General features: G+C 42.5%; 1 protein-coding gene across 1 annotated transcript in view; it reads left to right on the top strand.

Annotated features, from left to right (window-relative positions):
• The window catches only part of LOC128693736 (tetraspanin-1), a 149,194-nt gene that overhangs the window by 27,908 nt on the left and 96,221 nt on the right, over positions 1-25,065 (top strand). Inside the window, exon 2 of the mRNA XM_053783581.1 lies at positions 3,446-3,515. Within this exon, the coding sequence (XP_053639556.1) occupies positions 3,450-3,515 (66 nt within the window). The 5' untranslated portion in view covers positions 3,446-3,449. The remainder of the gene's footprint in view (positions 1-3,445; positions 3,516-25,065) is intronic.

The following is a 25,065-nucleotide window of genomic DNA, read 5'->3' as shown; positions in this document are numbered from 1 at the left end:
CTGAGAACTCCGCTTTTAACACGATTGGAAGTTCTGGGGAAGGTGGGGCAGGAGCCGCGTCGTCCCCAGGATGTTGCTGTTGGCTTTGGCATGACGATTAGCGAGGTGTGAAGCTGTCAAGCTATGTGCTTTAATGTGATGCTAAAACTTACACGCACGCGATCACACCCCACGCATGCATGTACACGTACACACACACACACACACACACACACACACACACACACACACACACACACACACACACACACACATAGCATTAAATATGTCACTATAAATACATATTGATCTTATTACTTGTTTTGAACGGCATGTGCAAAAGTAGCTAACCAAAGAACTTCTCTCTGGAATCTTAGCAAAAAATCTACCCCTGATGAAGTATATAAAACTGGATAAGAATCGAAGATTCACAGCGAGAGCAGTGACAGAAATGGTGAGAACAGACGAGACATTTAAGGAACTGTACCTGACAACATTAGGTGAGGATCGTACAGTAACTCTTTCAAAATACACCATAGAAACGTTAATACAGAATTATTCAGCACTGTATACACAATGTATCTCAGCTCCATTCTTGAGTATAAGCGTGGCGCAGCTACTGGTTCAGATTTACTCAGGCACTTAAAATTTCTGAAGACTTTCAACCTGGTTGCTTCTAGGGCTGAGGGATGTGCACTTTAAGAAGATACTAAAAGCACTAATCTTGGAGATTTTATAGAGGAGAACATGAAATTAAAAATTCTAGGATGAATAAATAAGAGAGGAACAAATTACCTGAAATGCCATTAATGGGAACAGTGGGTAAAGGAGATTTAAATCGCAGATGAATTAGAGACGCTAGTAAGCACTTTGCTTCGTCCTCCAGGTAATAATGGGGTGGAATGAACTGGATATGCGAGTGGCAGAGGTCAGTGCCAGGTATTGTTTCAAAAACTGGCATAGTTTTCGTTGGTCACGTTAGCTTGAGGCAGATGGGATCTAAGAGTTTTCGGGTCACAGCCAAAAAGTACCGGGTTCGATCCCGAGCAGAGAGAGGTGTACGAGCAAGTCATCTAACGCACTGGTCTGGAGTTTTAGAACTAGCTTGCCTTGGATTCACACCCCACCCGTTTCGTGGTTTAAGTCACCTTACTTCAACTGTCCAGATTCATCTAAAGAGTAAATAGAAGCAATAAACAGGCAAACACACACTGCACTACCTCCTTCCTGTGTACCAGGTCCCACCTCATACCCACCTTCCCATTCATTCTATGTAATTGCTATGTATTCATCCCCTCCCTGGAACTACTCTGCCGCAAGCTACCTTGACTCACTCCGTCACCTTTATCTCTCCCTCTCGTCCAACCCCTCCTCACCTGTCCACACCCGCTTCCACCAATCCTTTATATCCACTACCATCATCGTCATTCTCCCCTTCCCAGCTCCAGGTACCAACCATCATCATTACTCACTCTTCATTATCAACCTCTTCTCCCTTCCCATCAGTGGCGCAGCCACAGGGAAAACTGGCTCTAATGTAGCTAATGCCCCAATACATTTTTTTTAATTTTCATCTTATGATTTTTAAGCCTCTCCCCCGAAGATTGAAAGTTTATCTTTGCTGCCCTTTCCCCATTGACGGGGCTCACGATTGGAGAAGTGATTGCAGAAAAATACAACCGATGAACTGTTATTGGAGGCGTTGTATTTGTATTAGTGGCGAGCCCAGCCTGTGCACGTCTGCCTGTTTCCTAGGCCTGGTCGAGAGAGTGAGAGAGAAGGCTCCAGCTTAGGTGCGTGGTTCAAACGGGAGTCACGTGACTTAATGCTTGGCCATTGAGCCTGCCTGTAAATGGGGTTACCACAGTATATAGCAGTAGCTACTAGTATTTCAATATGGTGTCACCAGTCTGATACTTGTATAGTAACACAGGTATCAGACTGGTGACACCATATTTAAATACTAGTTACGCCACTGCTACCCAGTGAGCTCTAACCGTACCAACCCTCTTCCAATCTTGCTACTTCACCTTATCTTTTCCATAACCACTCATCTACACTATACTCCCTTCACCATCTCTACAGTATATCCTCCTTACTACCTTACGACAATCCACTAATGTTACCTTTCGTTCAAGTTTCTTGCACATGCCTACAACTCACACCTCCCACTATCTCGAGCTCAAAAACTTACAAAAACTTCCCTATCTTCCTTCACACTCGAAGCTCCCTCACCACTATACCGTTCTTGCCTCCAACCATCCTCAATCCATCACCTCAACTCTCCTCCCTAACCCAAAACAAAAAAAAAGAGATCATCGCCTAGTGCCCCCAATATACATCAGGATGAAAGCATGAAGCATGGCAGGCAGTAGGGGGATATACGATTCTATACCTGGTGCACGTATGAATAACTCTTTCAGAACAGAAAACAAAGAAAAATAATAGAGAAAATAGCAAACATTGTAGTCATTACTTAGACAATGCAAGGGTAAAAAGAAAACAGTGAAGAATAAAAGTCAGAATCCCCTCGAAGGAGGTTTGTTGATGATGGTTTGTCTCGTGTTATTACCATTTCGTGAGTCACTGATTCGGTGATGGTATTGTTATTAAAAGTATTAAAGATTTGGTTCAGTTGTAAACTTGGCATCAGGGAAAATACAGCAGCATCACCAGTGTCTGGAAGACCTGAGGTAATATTGGCAGTGATAATGGCTTAGATAACCGACATGTTGAAGAATGAGATACTTGTGCAACATTTGGGAATGTCTATTGCGGAAACGTTTCTCCAGCCAGTGGCTTCTTCAGTCCAATACAATGGAGAACGGTGGAGAAAGAGGAGGAGCTTAAGGTAATCAGTCCCTCAGGCTGGAATTGATTTGTTCAGTCCATCAGTCTTGAAGATTGATGAACTGGACACATCGACTCCAGGCTGAGGGATTGATTACCTCAAACTCCTCTTTTTTCCATCGTTCTTCTTTGCATTGGACTGAAGAAGTCATTGGCTGGCGAAACGTTTTGTCAGTAAAAAAATCCCAAATGTTGCACAAGCGTCTCATTCATCGATGTTGTTCCTTCTACGGAACAACAGGAGAGTTCGTCCCGAGTATAAAGAGAACAACTTGGTGTCAGTACTCATGTTGGACACAGTAGTGAAGAGAACAGAGAAAACCAAAGCAAAAATCGGGTGAGTGGGTGTGGGAACTCTTTCCCACCCACCCACAATATCAGGAGGCGGGTTTGGGAACTCTCAACTCCCCTCACTTCAAAACTCGTCAAGAGATGGGCGTGGGAATTCGCAACTCTTCCCCCTCCCCCCCTCCCACCACTTCATCAAAACTCGCCTAGAAATGGGTGTGGGAACTCAGAAAACTCAGAACCATTTACTCTACTTTGTCTGAGGAAACTTCCCCCTCGCCAGCAATTCTGATCAAAATATTAATATGTTTCTTTTCATTCTTCACAGCAAGATGGCGCTGGACTGTGGCACAGCATTCGCCAAATACCTGCTGTGCTTCTTCAACTTCATTTTCTTCGTGAGTATTGTCTTCTTGTTTTATTTAAGTTCCTGCAGAAGAAAATACTGTTTGTTTCAGTGATTTTTTTTTTATTTTACGTGTTGTATGTCCGCGAGAAGGGGAGTTATGTAACTTTGATATACCTACGTTGGCTCCTCTGGTGTTTGCCTGGCCAACCAGGCTGTTTCTGCTGGCTGCCCTCTGACACACACACACATTCATCCATCACAGCCTGGTTGATCTAGCATCTTTAACCAACAAACATCAGGCTGTCTTCAAGATATAACTGGAGAAGTTAATCAAATCAGCTCGTTATCAACTGGACTATAGACTGCGTGAAGCCATCAGTAACAGCCTGAGTGTCCAGGCCATGATCCACTGAAAGGCCTAGTGATCTGGCACCGGGTCACAGGGTAGCTGACCCTCGCAAGCATCTTTTAGCTGCAAGAGATGGAAAATGATCATTGCGTTCTATATGGCTGGGTTCTGTGTTCTCCATGTTCGTGGGTCCCATGCCCACCTCCATGCCTGGGTGCCATGCCCACCTCCATGTGCCTGGGTGCCATGCCCACCTCCATGTGCCTGGGTGCCATGCCCACCTCCATGCCTGGGTGCCATACCCACCTCCATGCCTGGGTGCCATGCCCACCTCCATGTGCCTGGGTGCCATGCCCACCTCCATGTGCCTGGGTGCCATGCCCACCTCCATGCCTGGGTGCTATACCCACCTCCATGCCCGGGTGCCATGCCCACCTCGTAGCTGGAAAGCAAATATTCCTAATACTGAAAAATTATGTATATATTTTCCACATCCATAATTTTGGGTCAACATTCCCCACACGATCAATCTTAAAAAAAAAATGAACGAAGGTTTTTAAGGAGCAGAATATTTCTCTGGATTGAGCAGCGGAAAAAAAAATATTCATTTATTTTTAGTTTGTAATAATCGTTTCGCTCAGCTTGAGAACTTTTTCAACTCGACAAATATGGATGAAACGACGAAACGTGAAACTGATAAGAAACATGTAATGGAAATTTCAGACATTAATATCAAGTTTTAATGACTTGTGATTGCGTAACTTAATTTTGAAAATATAAACTACATAAAAGCTTTTAGTGGCAATTATTACTGCATAAAAATAGTAATAAGAAACGACAAAACTACCGGAAAACCTCAACAGAATTTGGAAATCACCAAAACGTACGTTTAATGTACATTATAGTATGCAGGTGTAGTACGAAGTTCGTAGCATAAAAGAGGGAAACTGGAAAGTCGTGCCACGAAATGGCTACAAAATCTGAGAAATAGGAAGACTGAAAACACTGAAAATATTTACCTTAGTGTGATTTTAGCTAGACCAACTATTCTAGATGGGTTTAAAAGTTCTGAATTATGTGCTAACTGACGTCAAGGTCGCACTCACCTCTCAGTTTAGCTCATCCCCTGAAATATGTTTCTTTTCAATATAATACTATACTACTCCACTTCCTCTCACCTAAAAAAAAGAATCAATTTTTCATCTTTTTTTATTTCCGAATAGTTTTTCTTCAAAAAATCTCTAAGGTTTTTAGTTTGTTTTTTTCCTAGCCGGTGTGAGTCAAGGTTTGGCTTGACTCTCCCTTCCTCCACACAGCATGATTCCATTTTAGTATCAAAAGGCTTCAAGTTCTGCTTTAACCATTCTCCAATGGAATTTACTTGAATTCCCTCGTCGAGAAATTTATCTAGTGCCCCGGGAGACTGGGTAAATGTCAACGGTTCGATCCCCTGTCAGTCGCAGTACTATATATGCTTTAAACCACTTTGTTCTGTGGATGCATATATATATATATATATATATATATATATATATATATATATATATATATATATATATATATATATATATATATATATATATATATATATATATATATATACTTTATTTAAAGACGACATACATAAACAAAAATACAATGGTAAGTAGAACAACATACATGACATGTCAGAGCCTACATCTCAAACACTTCATCCAGCTCCCCGCAGTCAGCCGCGTGTCCAGAATGCTGCAGGCGTTTCCCCTTTGGATCGCAACAGTGAGTCTCTGAAAGAGGAAGCTCGCCGCTCTGTGATCCTTGGTTTGTGTGATGAGTTTTTCTCCCAGCTCTTTGAGGAAATCTAGAGCACACTTGCCTCATGCTCCAAGGGTCTCCGACCCTACTGGGATGAAGTTACAGCAACTGGGCAAGCCGTCATATTTGCGGATCTTCTGGGTCTCCCTGTAACTGACGGCTCCACCCTCTTCAACTTCAGAGTATGGCAAGTAGGTGTCCGCCAACGTGGCAGCACAGGTGTAGTCCCAGGCAATCTGCTTATCATCCTTCCAGGGTAGTATAGTGACTCCATCTGGACGCTTTTGACTTCCGTCAGACCTCTGCACTTGGCGTTCCTGTTGAGCTGGGCAACGGGCTGTGGCGAGACTTCTCTTTATGATGTCGTTGAGCTCCTCATATCTAGCATACTTCCCTTCTGATGTATGACACACGAGACCATGAAGTCCAAATTGACCAGCCGACGCCCTGCCGCAAATAAACCTATGTTCAGTGAGTGTGGGAGCGGCTAGGCGAAGAGCAACACCAATCTGAATGGCCTGTGGGTCGAGTTGGTTGCCCAGGGAGGAGTTGGGAACAACTAAAAGGAAATCTGAATGTGGCGCCTTCATCGCTAGGAGACGAGCTTTTATCCTTTCCCGAAGCGTTGTTGAGCATTGTGTTGATAATTAAGCCATGCACGAGGACAGAAATGCAGGTAAAGTTACCTGCGTTGCCTTGCGCACCCCTATACCTCCCAATTGCACTGGAAAAGTTACTTGATCCCATTGCTGATCTTCCAGTGACAGATTCAGTGTCTTTTTAAAGATAGATCTCAGGAGTAAGTCATATTCGCTAAGTGTAGGGTTGTCGAAAAAGGGTGTGCGCCCCGGGAAGTGAGTCTTGGCAGAGTAAGACACCTTGTGAGGAGATACAGGGCATCATGGGCATCAAGATCGCTTATTCTCTCCTCCATTCTCTTCAGGTCATTCAGTTTGTCCTTGAGGACAGTGTCGATGGCCTGGTGACCCAGCGGTGCTCCCAAGAGGGTGCTGTTGGATGTAGTAGTAGTAGAGACTTCAGGGAGGATTGTTCGCACAGCTCTGATTATTTCCTGATTCATTATGATGATTTCACACTTGGAGGGCTTGAGGATGAGTCCCAAGGCTTCTCCCTGTGTCTTCACCAGTTGTAGGTCCTCTAGTAGGGACTCTTCAGTACCTGCCAGAGTGCCATCATTCAGTTACCAGATGTTAAGCTCGCTGCGTAGGCTGAAAGTTAGTTCTCTTACTGCCAAGCAGAAGAGAAGTGGAGCGAGTGGATCACCCTGCTGAACACCCTCTGATGAGGGAATTTCATGTTTGCCAAACAAAGGAATTGAGAGTTTGCTGTAGCGAGCCGAAATGAAGGGAAAAAAGCTGGGGAACGGATCCCGAACGGCTGGCAGGACTAAATCTCTTTTCACCATATTAAAGACATTTCTGAAGTCAAGTTTAGCTACGGCCTTGTCTTCTGGTAAGTCCTTGATGTAGGCCCTTGCCGAATGAGCTGCGGTTTCACTGCATTGAGAGACCCCAAAGCCCATATAGCACACGAAAATAATGATATACACAAACATTCATCGAAGCTAGTGCTACCCATTCCTTACCCGGGCAGTCAGTCACACAGTCCCTTAGTTCACACGGATCATTGGACAGTGGACCAAGGCTTTTATGAGTCTCTGCCTATGCAGGGACTGAATTTATAGGTCTGAATTTTCACACTGGTTGTTTTTTTCAGCCGGATACAGCAAGGAACCGATGCTCTTGTTTTCGAAGCATGAAATCTTCGTCAAAGGGTGTTGAGCAACGGGATCCCTCCCGCCCCATATCTGTCCTGCACAGCAATTAGGAAAATCATTATTAGATAGACGAGTGGACTAAACTTCTGGTTCCTTGATGGCGCATTGGCATGCACAGAGGAGTCCTAGCAGAGCTTGCTCATGTAACGACACGGGGACAAGACATGAGACTCATTCTTAATTCATCGAACTACGAAATCATCTTAGCCAATTAACAAGTGATTGATGCAGTGAGATTCACACCACAGGGTGTCAGTCATTGCCCCCAAGAATTGAGCTCTGCTTTTAGCAACTCTTGCAATTGATGCCATTGACGCAATTCTCGAGAACAAACTGGACGATTAGAGGAAGATGGAACAAAGAATTGGCGATCTAGATGTCCAGGATACCCAGGCTGACATATTTAATATGTGCGTCTTCATATGACAACACTACCAGCACACACACTACCAACACACACACTACCAGCACACACACTACCAACACACACACTGCCAACACACACACTGCCAACACACACACTGCCAACACACACACTACCAGCACACACACTACCAACACACACACTGCCAACACACACACTACCAACACACACACTGCCAACACACACACTACCAGCACACACACTACCAACACACACACTACCAACACACACACTACCATCACACACACTACCATCACACACACTACCATCACACACACTACCATCACACACACTACCATCACACACGCTACCAACACACACACTACCAACACACACTACCAACACACACACACTACCAACACACACACTATCAACACACACTACCAACACACACGCTACAAACACACACGCTACAAACACACACGCTACCAACACACACACTACCAACACACACACTACCAACACACACACTACCAACGCACACACTACCAACGCACACACTACCAACGCACACACTACCAACACACACACTACCATCACACACACTACCATCACACACACTACCATCACACACACTACCATCACACACACTACCATCACACACACTACCTTCACACACACTACCAACACACACACTACCAACACACACACTACCAACACACACTACCACCACACACTACCAACACACACGCTACCAACACACACACTACCAACACACACACTACCAACACACACTACCAGCACACACTACCAACACACATACTACCAACACACACTACCAACACACACACTACCAACACACACACACTACCAACACACACACACTACCAACACACACACACACACTACCAACACACACACACACACACTACAACACACACACACTACCAACACACACACTACCAACACACACACTACCAACACACACACTACCAACACGCACACTACCAACACGCACACTACCAACACACACACTACCAACACACACACTACCAACACACACACTACCAACACACACACTACCAACACACACACTACCAACACACACACTACCAACACACACACTACCAACACACACACTACCAACACACACACTACCAACACACACTACCAACACACACTACCAACACACACTACCAACACACACTACCAACACACACACTACCAACACGCACACTACCAACACACACACTACCAACACACACACTACCAACACATACACACTACCAACACACGCACTACCAACACACACTACCAACACACACACTACCAACATACACTTCATCTTGCCCGAGGATCTAGTGGAGGAGAGTGAGAAAGACACTGGAGGTATTGGTGATCCCTTACTTATCTCAACTGCCGATGTCTCTCAGCCGATCCCAATACTAACCGCTGATTCCGATAATACTAGTATGTACTAGGTATAACAATACCGACACACTATGAAATATTGACAAATAGCTCCACTTAAGACATTTAATTAGATGTTTCGCCCGCTGGGGACATTATCAATGCAAGGATAGTTAAAGCAACCAGAGGGCGAAACGTCTTGTAATAAAATGTTTTTTTAATTGTTGCATACGTATCTTCATTCGTCTTTATTTGATCCCGATATTAAATCAACTCATTTTCTGGTCAATGATATCACACCGATTATAGAGTAAGTTTGTGGTACTGGTTCCGATTATCATTGGTTTTGCGTGACTGGCTCTAGTTTTTAATAAATTTAGTACTCTATTGATAAAAATAAAGATGTGAAAAATATATTGATCAGGTAGGACTAACTTACAAATCGCATTGCAATTATTTTTTAGATCGTGCAAAAAGTCAAATCATGTAATACATACTAGCACTTCATTCTATGTAATAACAGATTAACATAGTAAGATAATTCAGATACCACTAATTACTGCGTATGAAAACGTTCTTTGTAAGATTTTCTTCTATGTTGGTCATCAGCAGCTTTGTTGGGTGACCAATTGGAAGAGATACATATTGCTACCATTGTGCAATAAGACACATTTCAAGGTTCTAATGGAGTTGTCTGTAAACAGCCGCCAATCTCCTGGTTGATAATCAAGTCCCATTCGAAGACGACCAGGGATGTTATTGCAGTATACAAGTTCTTCTTGGTTGAAGTAAGGAAGGGGTTCACCCTGTCTGGTCCGATAAGCTGTTACGTTAATTTCTTGTTGTAGATAATTCTTCTCTTTTAGTCTGGTTGCTAAAATTTCAAATGCTTGCTTTGACAGACTGAGGTCACGTATCAGATCATTGAGTTGTACTTGGGAGAACTACTGGGGTGTTGAAATACTTACTTGATATTCACTTCCACTGCTGTCACTTGTGTTACATCCTAAACCCTGAGTTTCTTCAACATCTGACAATGGCAGATGTTGTAAACACTGGTCTTTGCTGTGTGGCACAGGTCTCCTTGCTGACTCCAGATCAAGATACTCCCACTTGACTTTCTTGTATAGGCTGAAACCTTTCACATCCACCATACAGAAATAACATTCGTCGTGGTAGATTTTCGACTCTCACCACATATTAGGCACACCGAAGTTTAAAATTTTCCTTTGTTTTTTCCACTGTCGTAAGCATTCTATACAGGATTTGCAAACCGTATGAGGAACCCGATACTTGTCTTGTTCTCTAAGCGCCACTCCAAAATAAGCAAGATAAGCTTGTTTACAAAATAAGCAAGATAAGCTTGTTTCCAAAATCTGTAATGCTTTTTCTTTGTTTTTGCAAAGAGTATTCGTCACAAATGTAGCAAAATGCCGTGGGATTGTTTAAGCAGACTCTTCGTGAAGAACTCTTGTTTATCTGAAAAATAAAAATAACCAACGAAATATCTTCACTACCTTCAATATCTTTTGGCAATGATTTTTTTTATTACTCCACCGATCCTGATACTGACTCTGTTGATCCTGATACTGACTCTGTTGATCCTGATACTGACTCTGTTGATCCTGATACTGACTCTGTTGATCCTGATACTGACTCTGTTGATCCTGACACTGACTCTGTTGATCCTGATACTGACTCTGTTGATCCTGATACTGACTCTGTTGATCCTGATACTGACTCTGTTGATCCTGATACTGACTCTGTTGATCCTGATACTGACTCTGTTGATGCTGACACTGACTCTGTTGATCCTGACACTGACTCTGTTGATCCTGATACTGACTCTGTTGATCCTGATACTGACTCTGTTGATCCTGATACTGACTCTGTTGATCCTGATACTGACTCTGTTGATCCTGATACTGACTCTGTTGATCCTGATACTGACTCTGTTGATCCTGATACTGACTGTTGATCCTGATACTGACTCTGTTGATCCTGATACTGACTCTGTTGATCCTGATACTGACTCTGTTGATGCTGATACTGACTCTGTTGATGCTGATACTGACTCTGTTGATCCTGACACTGACTCTGTTGATCCTGACACTGACTCTGTTGATCCTGATACTGACTCTGTTGATCCTGATACTGACTCTGTTGATCCTGATACTGACTCTGTTGATCCTGATACTGACTCTGTTGATCCTGATACTGACTCTGTTGATCCTGATACTGACTGTTGATCCTGATACTGACTCTGTTGATCCTGATACTGACTCTGTTGATCCTGATACTGACTCTGTTGATCCTGATACTGACTCTGTTGATGCTGATACTGACTCTGTTGATCCTGATACTGACTCTGTTGATCCTGACACTGACTCTGTTGATCCTGATACTGACTCTGTTGATCCTGATACTGACTCTGTTGATCCTGATACTGACTCTGTTGATCCTGATACTGACTCTGTTGATCCTGATACTGACTCTGTTGATGCTGACACTGACTCTGTTGATCCTGATACTGACTCTGTTGATGCTGACACTGACTCTGTTGATCCTGATACTGCTCCACCAATCCTCATACCTCTCCAGTACTGATAATGCTCCACCACTCATACCTCTCCAGTACTGATAATGCTCCACCACTCATACCTCTCCAGTACTGATAATGCTCCACCACTCATACCTCTCCAGTACTGATAATGCTCCACCACTCATACCTCTCCAGCACTGATACTGCTCCATCAGTCCTAATACCTCACCAACAATATTGAAATATTGATACTACTACAACAGTCTCGATAATGCTCCACCGACCCCAATAATGCTCCACCAACTTATATAATGCTCCAGTGACCCCAGTATGTTCCACTGGTCCCGATAATATTCCGCTGAACCCGATAATTCTCCATCGACCCCTATAATGCTCCACCGACTCCTATAATGCTCCACTGACCCCGATAATGCTCCACCAACACGGACACTGCTTCAAGGAACCCGTCACCACCAGGAACACAGACTGGGAGGATTAGAGAAAGCTGCAGAACCTCTCAGTTCTTTTCCGATAACCCCGATGGTTGCGGTGAAGTGATGAGAGGGGTCCCTTCCACACCAGGAGGGAGGGAAGGGAAATGGGGAGGGAAGGGGAAGGAAGATATGGCCGGAGATAGGATGGGAAGGATGAAGTCAGGGAGATAGAAAGTCAGCAAGAGAGGGGAGTGAGGGAGCGACGGCAGCAATTTTCCAGTGGTCTGGACAGTAATCTTGCAGTGATCACAGAAATAATCTTCCAGTGGTCAAGGCAGCAATATTCCAGTGGTCAGGGCAACAATCTTCCAGTGGTCATGGTAACAATCGCCCAGTAGTCACTGCACCAATCTTTCCATAACCACTGTAGCAATTTTGCAGTGATCACAGCAACAATTTTGCAGTGATCACAGCAACAATTTTGCATTGATCACAGCAACAATTTTGCAGTGATCACAACAACAATTTTGCATTGATCACAGCAACAATTTTGCAGTGATCACAGCAACAATTTTGCAGTGATCACAGCAACAATTTTGCAGTGATCACAGCAACAATTTTGCAGTGATCACAGCAACAATTTTGCAGTGATCACAGCAACAATTTTGCAGTGATCACGGCAACAATTTTACAGTGATCACGGCAACAATCTTCCTGAGTTCAAAGCAATAATTTTCTAGTGGTCACGGCAATAATCTTCCAGTGGTCAGTGGGCAGGATTCACTGAACTCTTTATGTCAAAGTATAAAATACCACTAGCACGAGCATTAAGTTTTCTTTGGAGAAAAATCCAAGCGAGTCATCCTTTAACTTATGAAGAGAAATATGGTAAACTATATGTTACTTAAAAATAATAAAAGACTGTCCTAGTTTCCTTATAAATAATAAACAGAAAAATTAGCAATATGAAAATATAAAAAAAAAAAGATATTAATAGCTTAAGGCTCAGGAAAATCGCTCTGTAGCGGCAATGCCCGCTTACCACCCGGCGAATTACGGAGCTGTCTCATAGATGACGCTGAAAACATGCTCTTACAAGAGTAGAGGAAAATATGGTCAAAGCTACCCTTATTATTAATATTTTGTTCCCTTGTGCAAGAAAGGTATAAAATACCGACATTATGAAAGTTAAGACACATGTGCAACATCTGGATATCTTAATTGTAGACGTCTACAATAAAGATATCCAGATGTTGCACATGTGTCTTAACTTTCATTTTATTCCCTTCACAAGAACATTGTTCGTTCAATATGGAGAGACTCTCCCATTACTTTCCTTGCTACATTTTCTGTTGATCTCTACATCAGTTATGATTTTTGAGAGTTTAGACCTTACAGACACTATTAAATATGTCAGTTTCTCTTCAATGACCATCTATGTTTGAGTGCTGCAGTTAATTCTAATTATTTTTTTTCTTTTTTGTTTCCTGAGCTTCTGTTCCTTTACTATTGATGGCTCTGGTATTTTTTCACCTATAGTGAGTCTCTTGTTCCTGGTCCTCTACTTTGTCTGTCCTTATTCTCCTTTTTAGAATAGTACCACTGAGTATCTTACACGTCTGATTCTCGCGGCTTCCGAGGTCATATTCAGTTCCCTTAATCTCTTCTCAAAGGTCAGTTCTCTCAGTTTTAGAACTGCTCTTTTAACAATTTGCTGATCTACTTTCGGGCTGAGGGAAACTCCAGTTCCTGGTGTCTGAGGTGCTTTAATTTCTACTCCGGGTAGTATTAACCTTACCTGGTGTGGGTTGAAGTTTGGAGGGTCACTTCACCTCCACTCTTCTCCTGATCAGCTCTGCTGCTGGCCTGGCCATCCAGCAAGATACCTGTCCACTGAACTTAATAGGACATTACGACTACTACTCACCTCTAACATCATACTTGTGGTGCTTCAACCAAGCAGTAACAGGAGATTCCAGAACATCGGATGAATACCAGCACCCAGGATAACCTACATCATTACTTCAAACATCAGAAGATCATCCTGGTTTTTACATACTCCTGCACCAACATCTTGCTAGAACCACAGCGGCCAATTTTTATTCTTATTTAATTTTAACTAAAAGCCTCAATATTCCTGGTATGCTTCTTCCTGCTATTGTTATTGATTTCCTTGGTGATAATATTCCTTCAGTCATTTTCAGCTGGAAATGATAATAGTAGTTGCAGTAATACTGAAATAGATATTGACAGTAATGTAAATAGTGAGAAAATGTGACAGTGATTTTGTCCGATAACTTTAATAATGTGGTTAAAAGAGCAGAGAACTGGTTGCATTAGTCGGCAGTGATAATTGTAATCTTGTGCCGGCGTTCCAGTGCTTGTGTTATGCTTGAGTGGACAATAAAAGGTCAGCTTTGTATAACTTTTCTACGAGCGTGACGAGGAACTCTGGGCAGCTCGTAAACACTCTGGTGTAAGACCACTCACTCCAGCTGGGGGAACTTCCCAACCTTAATGCCAGACACCAACACACCCCTGGCTGGTGGAGTCAGGACACACCCGGAGCCAGCTGTTATTGTGGCGAGGGTTAGCAAATGACTGAAATCATTGTAGATATGTAGGAATTTTCTTACATTAACTAGTCACTCTGCGTAACTAGTCACACGCTGTGTGACTAGTTACTGGACCAAGTCGGACTGTAACTTCGTCATAAGCTTCACTCTCCTATGTGCGGGTTGTGTATTGTTCCAGTCACGGTATTGTGCCTTTTTGTTCATTAAGAAGATTTTTGTATGGTTTTGTAAACCAAAGATTTAAGTAGATCTGATATGATAGATTAATGAAAACAAGGAGTAAATAGTTACGAATTATTAATGAAGAATGAGACAAAATACTGTGGCTGGAAATATTCAAACAAACCCTCAGACTACAAATAAATCTTTGAGTTTCTCTTGGACCATTTTTCAGGATGGGCCGAAGCCTCGCACAGTGATTTATCTCCAGTATGTGCGTAAATTGTGAAGCATGGGAACTAATATATTTATTTAAAGAAGCTGTGAGAATGCTGGGTTTTGTGTTTTAAAACAGAATTAGAGCCGTGAAAATCCCTTAGTGCCCTGATATGTTAAATGAAAGAAAAACGTTACACATATTGTCAGAAAAACTGACATCTGTATATCATAAAGACCGCCTTTTCCAGTTACTACACAAAGCAGGCCTAGTTTGGGACCAGCCCTCTTTTGTGGGTTTAGAAGACACCTGTGATAAGGCGGATAGTAAGATAATATATGCAGGTGTTGCAATATTAGACTGGATAGTAGGTTACTGGAAGCAGAAACTGTGTTGCTTAAGTATATAGGAGAGAGAGGGACTAAGAGACTAACACCGGGGAGACTGCAGGTAGGATTTTCTATATCGACAAGAGGAGAGGAGGCGTATACATTGATCCTGAAGTGCTCTTGATCAAATGAATTAGAGCTATCCTCTTTCCTCAGATCATACCTGATTGTCACTAATTCTGCAGACACAGTATAACCTCTACAGGCTTAACGCTTCCTTTTATTAATTAAATGTTATTTTCTGTAACTACATCTGGAAGTCATGTTGCCGTGTCATTGTTACGGCAGGAGCTCCCCTACCGTGTCATTCTTATGGCAGGAGCTGTCCCTACCTGTGGCTGTACACGGCTTTGAAGATCATCGTCACCGCTTCCCGCTCCCAGATCAGACCTCCGTATTGACGGATAGATCAGTCAGGCTCTGCTTATTTAGTACGCAGTTCGACGTAAGCGCCACATTAATAAATTCATGAGAGGGCCACTAAACCCGTAGGAGTCATAAAGTGTACAAGAGAATGGGAGACAGATTCAATACAAGGAAAGAGAGCATAGGTCCGATTCCCTGGACCTGGCTTGGGTGCCAACCTCTTGCGAGGTGATCACTAAAGCCAGGGTTAAGATTTTTATTCTTCAAGAACTTTTTAAATTTCCTCTTAAAGAAAGGTGGAGTCTCTCTTATTTTCCCTTACACTTGATGGAAAAGTCATGGAAGCTTAAAAAACTCTTGGATCTTTTGTGCCTATTGAGTTCTTTTAATTAATGCATCCCTTACTCTCTTTGGAGGTATTTTGTGCAGGCTAAGAGACATATTCTTGTAATAAGTCTATATCTAGAACCAGTCTCCCTAGCATCTTATAATGTGCAAATTATATATACATCTTCCCTGCCAGCACTCCAGCAGGTATAATTTAACGGATTTTAAGCTTTTCCAGTAATTTAGATGCTTGAATGTATATTGGCAGTGAAATTGCCTACTACATTCTGTGGATCCGCAATTTCACCTGCCTTAATGAAGCTCTTAGGGAAGGCTCTTCTTATCCAGCTTATCGGTGTCTATACAATATTTAAACTATTGTGTTCCTTGAATGTATTGTATTCCAACTTGGTTAACCTTACGCCCCAAACAATGCTCTTATGCTCTCCTGAATTGTTTGATTACTATATTTACTTTGTTCTGTTTGTTTTTCTTCGTATTTTCCACTGGACTTAGCCGAGTTATTTTTCTCTCTGAACGTCGCTTTTGTTTTTTTGCGCACTGGAAGGTTTGAATGTTGTGTTCTCGATGGATGCCACTGGGTAAGAGGTGGTATGAAACACTGGCGAGTAAATAAGACATGTTTAATCTTGGATGTTTACCGAGATGCTGAGCTTGGGGAAGCTTTATAAATCACATAAAAAGATGAGAATTAACTTGTATTAGTGGAACTGTTATGGTGGCATCGACAAGTTGTAGGTGAAAGTTGCGTATGTACCGATCAGGACATTTATCAAGGGAAAGTTTCGCCAATAGTGGCTTCTTCGGTCCTAATACAGAGAAGCTGAAAAGAGTAGTATAAGTATATCGAACAAGACGTCAGGTGAGCATAGGTTAATGTGGAGTTAGCATCTTGGCGGTGTAGCTGTTCTGTAGCAGTCGTTTGACCAAATTTTTCCCTGATTTCTGTCGTAATCTGTTGGGTATTTCAATCATTGCTACTTCCTGGCATCTACGTCTGCAGTCTGAGTTAGTGTTTCTCATGTTTTGCCCACGTACTTTTTTTCGCAACCTCCGCAGGGCCCAAGACTGTTGAACAGCCTCCCACCATGCAAAAGGGTAATTACTAATAGGCCCATGGCTCCCTTCAAGAAGGAACTGGACAGATACTTAGTGCTGGATCAGCCGGGCTGTGGTTCGTACTTTGGACTACGTGCGGACAGTAGTAACAGCCTGGTTGATCAGTCTCTGATTCACCGGAAGGCCTGGTCGTGGACCGGACCGCGGGGGCGTTGATCCCCGGAATACCCTCCAGGTAGACTCCAGGTAAGGTATGATGTTTACTCCAGCCTTGTTGTCTGTGTTTGGTTTTATTTTTCAGTCTTTTGTGAAGGTCGAGGCGTTGGTGGTTATTTTCACACGCCTGTTCCTTATTAGCAGCGACACAGAAGCTACGTAACCTGCTGGATAAATGACGTGTTTGGCTGGTGATTTTGTTGTGCTTATGTTGCTTCTGCTGAGGATGCTCGTGGCTCTCTTTGCAGTCTTTGATGCAGTGGGAAGGCATGTTTAAAGTTTTGACGTTCTTTATCTTAAGTATTGCAGGCCCAAGATTTTATAAACCCCAAGAAAAAATCCTATCACGAGCTTTTAGCTCGCAATATTTAGAAGAAAAAGAATGTGAATACCTTAAACAAGCCTTCATTACGAAAGATGTAAGTCTTTAAAAGGAGCCCCCAAACCGCAATAGCCTCACTGATCAGGTAGTCACTAGGGAAATTTGACCTCAAACCAGGCTGCAGCCGCAGTAAAAACACTGGAAAGTCATCACAGATACGTCGCAGATACCACTAAAACAAAAATTACGGACACGAATAAAAAAAAAAATAAGCTTGATAACCAAGAAATAACCGACAAAAACTGTAGACATAAACACTGTCTTCGCCTGCTGTCCCACTGAGAGGAACTAAATGGCTCTGGCAGAATTTTTACCACTAAAGGCGAGATTGGCTCAGTATTGAATGTGAAAAGGACTGTGTGTGTCGGGGGGGGGGGGGGTAGAGGGGGAAGGAGGTAGTAAGGAAGCATTACAGTGCCACACCACTCAGGAAACTTGAAGTTCAGAGGTGACGCACACTGCTGCTTGTGGGCGTGAGGAGGTTGGGCGTGGGGGTGGGCGAGCGTTTTTTTTTTATTTAGCATTGGCTACATCAGCAGTGTGCTGGTACTCTATTCTATATAACTACATAATGGGAACACACAGAGACGATGGGTGGTGGGAGGGATGGAGGGAGCACGAGTGGGAGAGACAGAGAGAGAGAAGTGGCAAGGAAGAGAGGAAATAAGAGAGACAATAGGGGAGATTTGAAAACAAGTGAATGAGAAAACGAGAAAGTTGAGCACAGAGTGTAATAGAGGTAATAAAATGAGAGGAGAACGGGAAGATAATAATAATGATGAGTTAGAAATACTAATGAGTTAGAAATAGTACTTAGGTAGAAAAGACGTAAAAAATAAGTAAATGTGGATGAAGGAAGAGGAAGGAGGGAAGGAAGGAAAGAAAGAAGCAGCAGCAAAATAAGAATTGAGAAATCTGGAAAAGGAAGGAAGGCAGAATGATAAATAGGGTGGAGAGGAGAGAACAGTGGTGTGGTGAGGTGGAGCAAGGTGGGTAGTGCCCAGTGAGGCGGTGCATGGCGGTGTGATGCTGGGTAGGGAGGGGCGGTGCATGGCAGTGTTGGGTGGGGTGAGTCTTGATAAGATATTGTGGGTGTGGGAGGGGATAGGTGGTACTGAGTGGGTCCTGGCGGATTGGGGGAGGGGAGTAAGACGAAGTTGGGTGGCGCATATTCATGTTGGGCGAGGCTGTGCGGGGATGGGGGTGCAGCACTGTTGGGCAGGGCATTTTAAGGCAGAGCATGGTTGGGCGGGGCATTGTAGGGTACCTACCTACCGGGAGGTCAGGCTTTGAGTCATCAGGCCTCCCGGTGGATCAGGGCCTGATCAACCAGGCTGTTACAGCTGGCCGCACGCAATCCAACGTACGAACCACAGCCCAGCTGATTGAGGACTCCTTATAGGTATCTGTCCAGTTCCCTCTTGAAGGCAGCCAGGGATCTAATGGTGGGAGCATGGTGGAAGGATGTTGAACAGTCTTAGGCCCCAGACACTTATCGGGTTTTCTCTTAGTGTACTCACGGGTAGGGCAGAGCTTGGCATCAAGATGCGCAAGGAATTTATTTTGATTCTTTAGTGATTAGTTTATTTAATATCTCTCTGTCGTGGTGTTTTGTTAGTCAGGAGAAACTGTCAAAGTTCTCCTGGTGTGTAGGTTATTCACATGTCTTGCTTCATGGAACTGAGGGTCATGTGACCAAACTTCTTCGCTGGCTTACTGGTCCACGACTTGAAAAAAAGTAAATAACACACAAAAAAACATTAGAACTAATCACGGAACAGGTGAGGCTTGAACCCTAGGTAAATGAGTCCTAAAACTCTCAGGCCAGTGAGTTAACTACTCGACCAGAGGATCACTGCAGCAGACCTACTGGCTTATGCATCACAAGATGTAATATTTAAGACTTTTAAATTAAGTGAACTTGGATATATCAACAGTGTGCTGCTACCCTAATCTATATGATAATTGCACTATTATATATGACAATTAAGCTATCATATATGATAATTAAGCTATGTTTCCCCTATCATATCCCCATCACGCAGGATGGTGTTCATACAAGGTGTTGAAATCTGCCAGCCTGAGATGGGAGACTTTAGTGGGATAGTGAGGATATTGTTAAGTATTCCAGCAAGGATTCGTCAGTTACGGGAACTTCAGAGGTTTCTTTCCAGCATAGCTGGAGTCACTATGACTTGGGAATTACCATCTTTCAACATAGCCTATCCTATGCACAGGAAAAATAGCTGTCCACACCACATGAGAGAAGGACCTCTTTCTGTTTATTCTTTCTTCCAAAAAAAAAAAAAAAATAGAGCATAATTCAAGGAACATTTTGGTGTTTAAATTTTGTTTTAATTATTATTATTATCCAACCGTTTCAAGCAAAAATAAGACCTTAGAAGAAAAATTATGTCAATTGGAAGATATAAAACACGTTCCTCTACAACGCAGTAAAGTCTTTATTGGTACAACGTTTCACCCACGAGTGGGCTTAATCAAGTACATGATAAGTTGATAAGCAAGACATATATGCAATAGCTGCTTAACTTTATTCAGACACGTTTCGCCTACATAGTAGGCTTCTTCAGTCGAATACAAAAGAGTTAGCAAAACCAGTAGAGATGTGAAGACGATGTAATCAGTCCATCACCCTTGAAGACGTAGTTTTGAGGTGGTCAGTCCCTCAGCCTGGAGAAGAGTTCAGCTCCATGGTCTGGAGCAATGTGAAGTTGAAGCAACAGTACGAAGACTTACATACTGTCGAAAGGTGAGACGCAGTCTACTAGCAGAAGAAAGAAGGTAATCACTGAGAGGGGAGGTCACTATTAGATTCATCCCTTCTCATTTGAAAAAGTGGTCAAAGGTGTTTTCTGTACCACAAGATACCGTTGTGTTACAGAGTATGAGATTGTGAATATAAAAATTTGTATACGATAACAACATCTTGACAAGGTCCTCTCGTGGGTGAAACGTCGCACTAATAACGAATTCTCTGCATTAAGGGTATACTCACCATTTGTTGGCTTTATTTCCTTATTCAATATATATATATATATATATATATATATATATATATATATATATATATATATATGGGTGTGAAGCGTGGGTGATGAATGTTGCAGCGAGGAGAAGGCTGGAGGCAGTGGAGATGTCATGTCTGAGGGCAATGTGTGGTGTGAATATAATGCAGAGAATTCGTAGTTTGGAAGTTAGGAGGAGGTGCGGGATTACCAAAACTGTTGTCCAGAGGGCTGAGGAAGGGTTGTTGAGGTGGTTCGGACATGTAGAGAGAATGGAGCGAAATAGAATGACTTCAAGAGTGTATCAGTCTGTAGTGGAAGGAAGGCGGGGTAGGGGTCGGCCTAGGAAGGGTTGGAGGGAGGGGGTAAAGGAGGTTTTGTGTGCGAGGGGCTTGGACTTCCAGCAGGCATGCGTGAGCGTGTTTGATAGGAGTGAATGGAGACAAATGGTTTTTAATACTTGACGTGCTGTTGGAGTGTGAGCAAAGTAACATTTATGAAGGGATTCAGGGAAACCGGCAGGCCGGACTTGAGTCCTGGAGATGGGAAGTACAGTGCCTGCACTCTGAAGGAGGGGTGTTAATGTTGCAGTTTAAAAACTGTAGTGTAAAGCACCCTTCTGGCAAGACAGTGATGGAGTGAATGATGGTGAAAGTTTTTCTTTTTCGGGCCACCCTGCCTTGGTGGGAATCGGCTGGGTGAAAGTTTTTCTTTTTCGGGCCACCCTGCCTTGGTGGGAATCGGCTGGTGTGATAATAAAAAAAAAAAAAAAAAAAAAAAAAAAAAAAAAAAAAAAAAAAAAAAAAAAATATATAAAAATATATATATATATGTATGTCGTGCCGAATATGTAAAACTGGTCAATTACCAAGAACTCATTTAAAATTAAGTCTTTTCTAAAATTTTCTCTTATACGTTTAAAGATATATTTTTTTCATTAATGATAATGTAAAAATTTATAATTTTGCATCAAAAGAATCTTAGAAAACTTACCTAACCTTATTATAACAAGAACAATTTATTTTAGTTTAACCCAACTAAATATATTTTAGATTTGTTTACAATAATTTAATACTGAACAAACACAGTGAAATATATTTTTTTCGTTAGGTTCAGAATGATTTTGGTGAAATTATTGCATACACAAATTTTCGCTTGTCCTATATGGCAAGATGAACGTTGTTATTTAAGGCAAGATCGCAAGTAATGCCTATTCGGCACGACATATATATATTTATATATATATTAATATATATATATATATATATATATATATATATATATATATATATATATATATGTGTGTGTGTGTGTGTGTTTGTGTGTATAAAACAGCTTTGTTGACCATACAATCAACAGGGAGGCCTGGCCCAAGACCGAGTTGAGATGCAAGTAAAAACTCAAAACAGGTCACAAGTAAAAGTCACAGGTTAGAAAGTGGCAGCACACAGTATTAAAGGGAAGTTTCTCTTAAGGAACGATACTTGCACAACTGGCTTTTCACCTAGTTTTTAGCTGGCATTTTTTATTTTAATTTTCTTCTGTCTAGTTTGAGAGTTGGTGTCCTATCTCGGCTGATGATCTGTGTACAATTTTCAATATATGTGCGGTAATTTCTTTTTCTTTTTATGCCAAAACGCCTATTATTGGGTTGTAACATAGATGTTTACACTTGGGTAAAGTTGGGATTTGAGTTCACTGCTGATGTGACTGACATCCGTGACTGATTTTTCACTTTTCGTGACAACCGAATCTTGTTCATTATCCACTGCAGTCAGTTCCATCACCTGCTGACGTAACGTGAACCTGTCGTAAAATCTGTGTAATTCTCATACAGGTAATAATCCTGATCTTCTCTACACTATATCACGGAACTGTTTCTTAAACACTGATGTTATCCATTTATTTTTTCTTTAAATTTGGTGATATTAATAATGTAATGGAGTTTTTTAAATGAGAGAGAGAGAGAGAGAGAGAGAGAGAGAGAGAGAGAGAGAGAGAGAGAGAAGAGGCAAGGAAGAGAGGAAATAAAAAGAGAAAACCGGACTGGCTGGCGAAACGTTTCCTCGGTAAAGATTCCCAAATATACACAAGTCTTTCTTTCTATTTGATATTGATTATTATAACTTGTTATGATAGCATTTATCCGTGTTGAGTCGTCATAAACCACGGTACGACCGGGGATGGAACTCGCGGCTAGCGAGTCATAAAACTTCAGACAGGCGCGTTAACCGGTCTGCTTTTATTATTTGTTAATATTATCCTTGCTTTACTGTGTCATGGGTATATTTTTTTTAATGGCTATTGCTCCTTTTTTATTCTCTATGGCTGTGAGCTCTGAGTAAGTTATTCGCTCAAAGATAATGACACAACTACTGCCTAGAATTTGGTTGATCAAAATCTCCTGAGAGGACAGTGTGTGTTGCAGGATGTTCTTGTATTTCTTGGCCAGTCTTGATATTTAACTTGTGTTCAGTGGTTGCCGTTGCGATGGTGGTGGTTAGCGTATGAAGGTAATTGGAAATATAAACACAAATGCAGTATAATGTGATCCTTTATTGACAACGTTTCACCCACACAGTGGGCTTTTTCAAGTCACACACGGATCCGTGTGTGACTTGAAAAAGCCCACTGTGTGGGTGAAACGTTGTCAATAAAGGATCACATTATACTGCATTTGTGTTTATATTTCCATTGTTTCGGTATTTTATACCATTTATTTCCATGAAGGTAATTATTGGGTAACCTATTTTTCTCATGCCCTCTATTTTTGTCACACCATCCCTCTTATCCTCAACACTACCTGGAGTCTGCCTGGAGGGTATTCCGGGGATCAGCGCCCCCGCTGCCCGGTCCACTTACTTGTTTCCAAATTCATCTGCTTCTTCATCCTTCCCTTTACACTCTTCTTCTTTTCTTTCTTCTCCTCCTCCTCCTCTCTCTCTCTCTCTCTGTCCCTTTCAATTCTGTCTTTTCCTTTCCTCACCACTCTTACTGTTTCCCGTCATTCCGACTTGCTATTTTCTCCCTTTCCCTCTCTGCTGGTCCCTTTCTCTTCATGTTTCCCCCTCTCCCGTCTCCTTAGTTTCCCCTTTCATCCTCCCCACCTCTTGCTCATGCTCTCTCTCTCTCTCTCTCTCTCTCTCTCTCTCTCTCTCTCTCTCTCTCTCTCTCGTAAGTCAAAATAAAAAAGATAACGTTTCCACGGTTGGTAGCTGCTGACACTTTCACTGTGTGTGCGCGCGCGTGCGTGGTGAAGAAGGGTGCACGAGGGTGACTAGGCGTGGAGCTGATTTCCGCTGCAAAGGACCTATGGTAGTCACAGAGTAAAGTCTTCTTGACCAGTAAACCGGTATCAAAGACCAGTAGTCCTGAAGTTTAAGAACATAAAGAAGGAACACTGCAGCAGGCCTACTGGCCCATGCGAGGCAAGTCCAAGTCTCCTACCGGCTTAAGCCAATGACCCAACCTAGTCAGGTCAGGTCACATTCACGTAAAGGAGGAGCTCGGCATCAGACCTAGTAGCACAAGTTAGTCAGGTCCAACTCACATCCACCCACACCTACTCGTGTATTTATCTAACCTATTTTTAAAACTGCACAACTTTTAGCCTCTATGAGGCACTCGGGAGTTTGATCCATTCATCCACAACTCTACCAAAACTTCACAGAGTGAAGTAGTCTTGACCAGTAGACCGGGATCAAAACCCAGTAGTCCTGAAGTTCTTCACCTACCCTATATTTCCAGTGTTTCTATATCTCGACCATTCTCTCCGTTCCTTAGACATCAGACTTACTTTTCGACTGACTAACACCCTTCGCATTATACTAGTTCGTACTTCTCCTGTTATTGATACTTCCGGAGTCTATTATATTCCCTGCTCCTCTTGCCATCTTCAATACTTTGGAGAAACTGGCAGCTCTTAGATCAACCAGGCTGTGATGGATATGTTGGTCAGTGGGTCACCAGCAGCATAAGCCTGGTTGACCAGGCAAGCACCAGACGAGCTTTGCCCAAGGACGGGCTCTGGGTGTAGAAAAACTCTCGGAGTTCATCAAAGGTATATCAGAGGTATCTTTCTGAAAGATCAGTAGTTTAGCAGCCGCTTAGAAAAGTAGTAAAACACCCTAGAACAGCATCATAACATCCTGGAAGAGTATCAGAACACCC

The sequence above is a fragment of the Cherax quadricarinatus genome, chromosome 34 (genome assembly GCF_038502225.1).
Source record: "Cherax quadricarinatus isolate ZL_2023a chromosome 34, ASM3850222v1, whole genome shotgun sequence".
NCBI classification, from domain to species: Eukaryota; Metazoa; Arthropoda; class Malacostraca; order Decapoda; family Parastacidae; genus Cherax; species Cherax quadricarinatus.
Note: the sequence above shows the minus strand (reverse complement) of the source record. Positions and strands in the feature narration are given on the sequence as shown.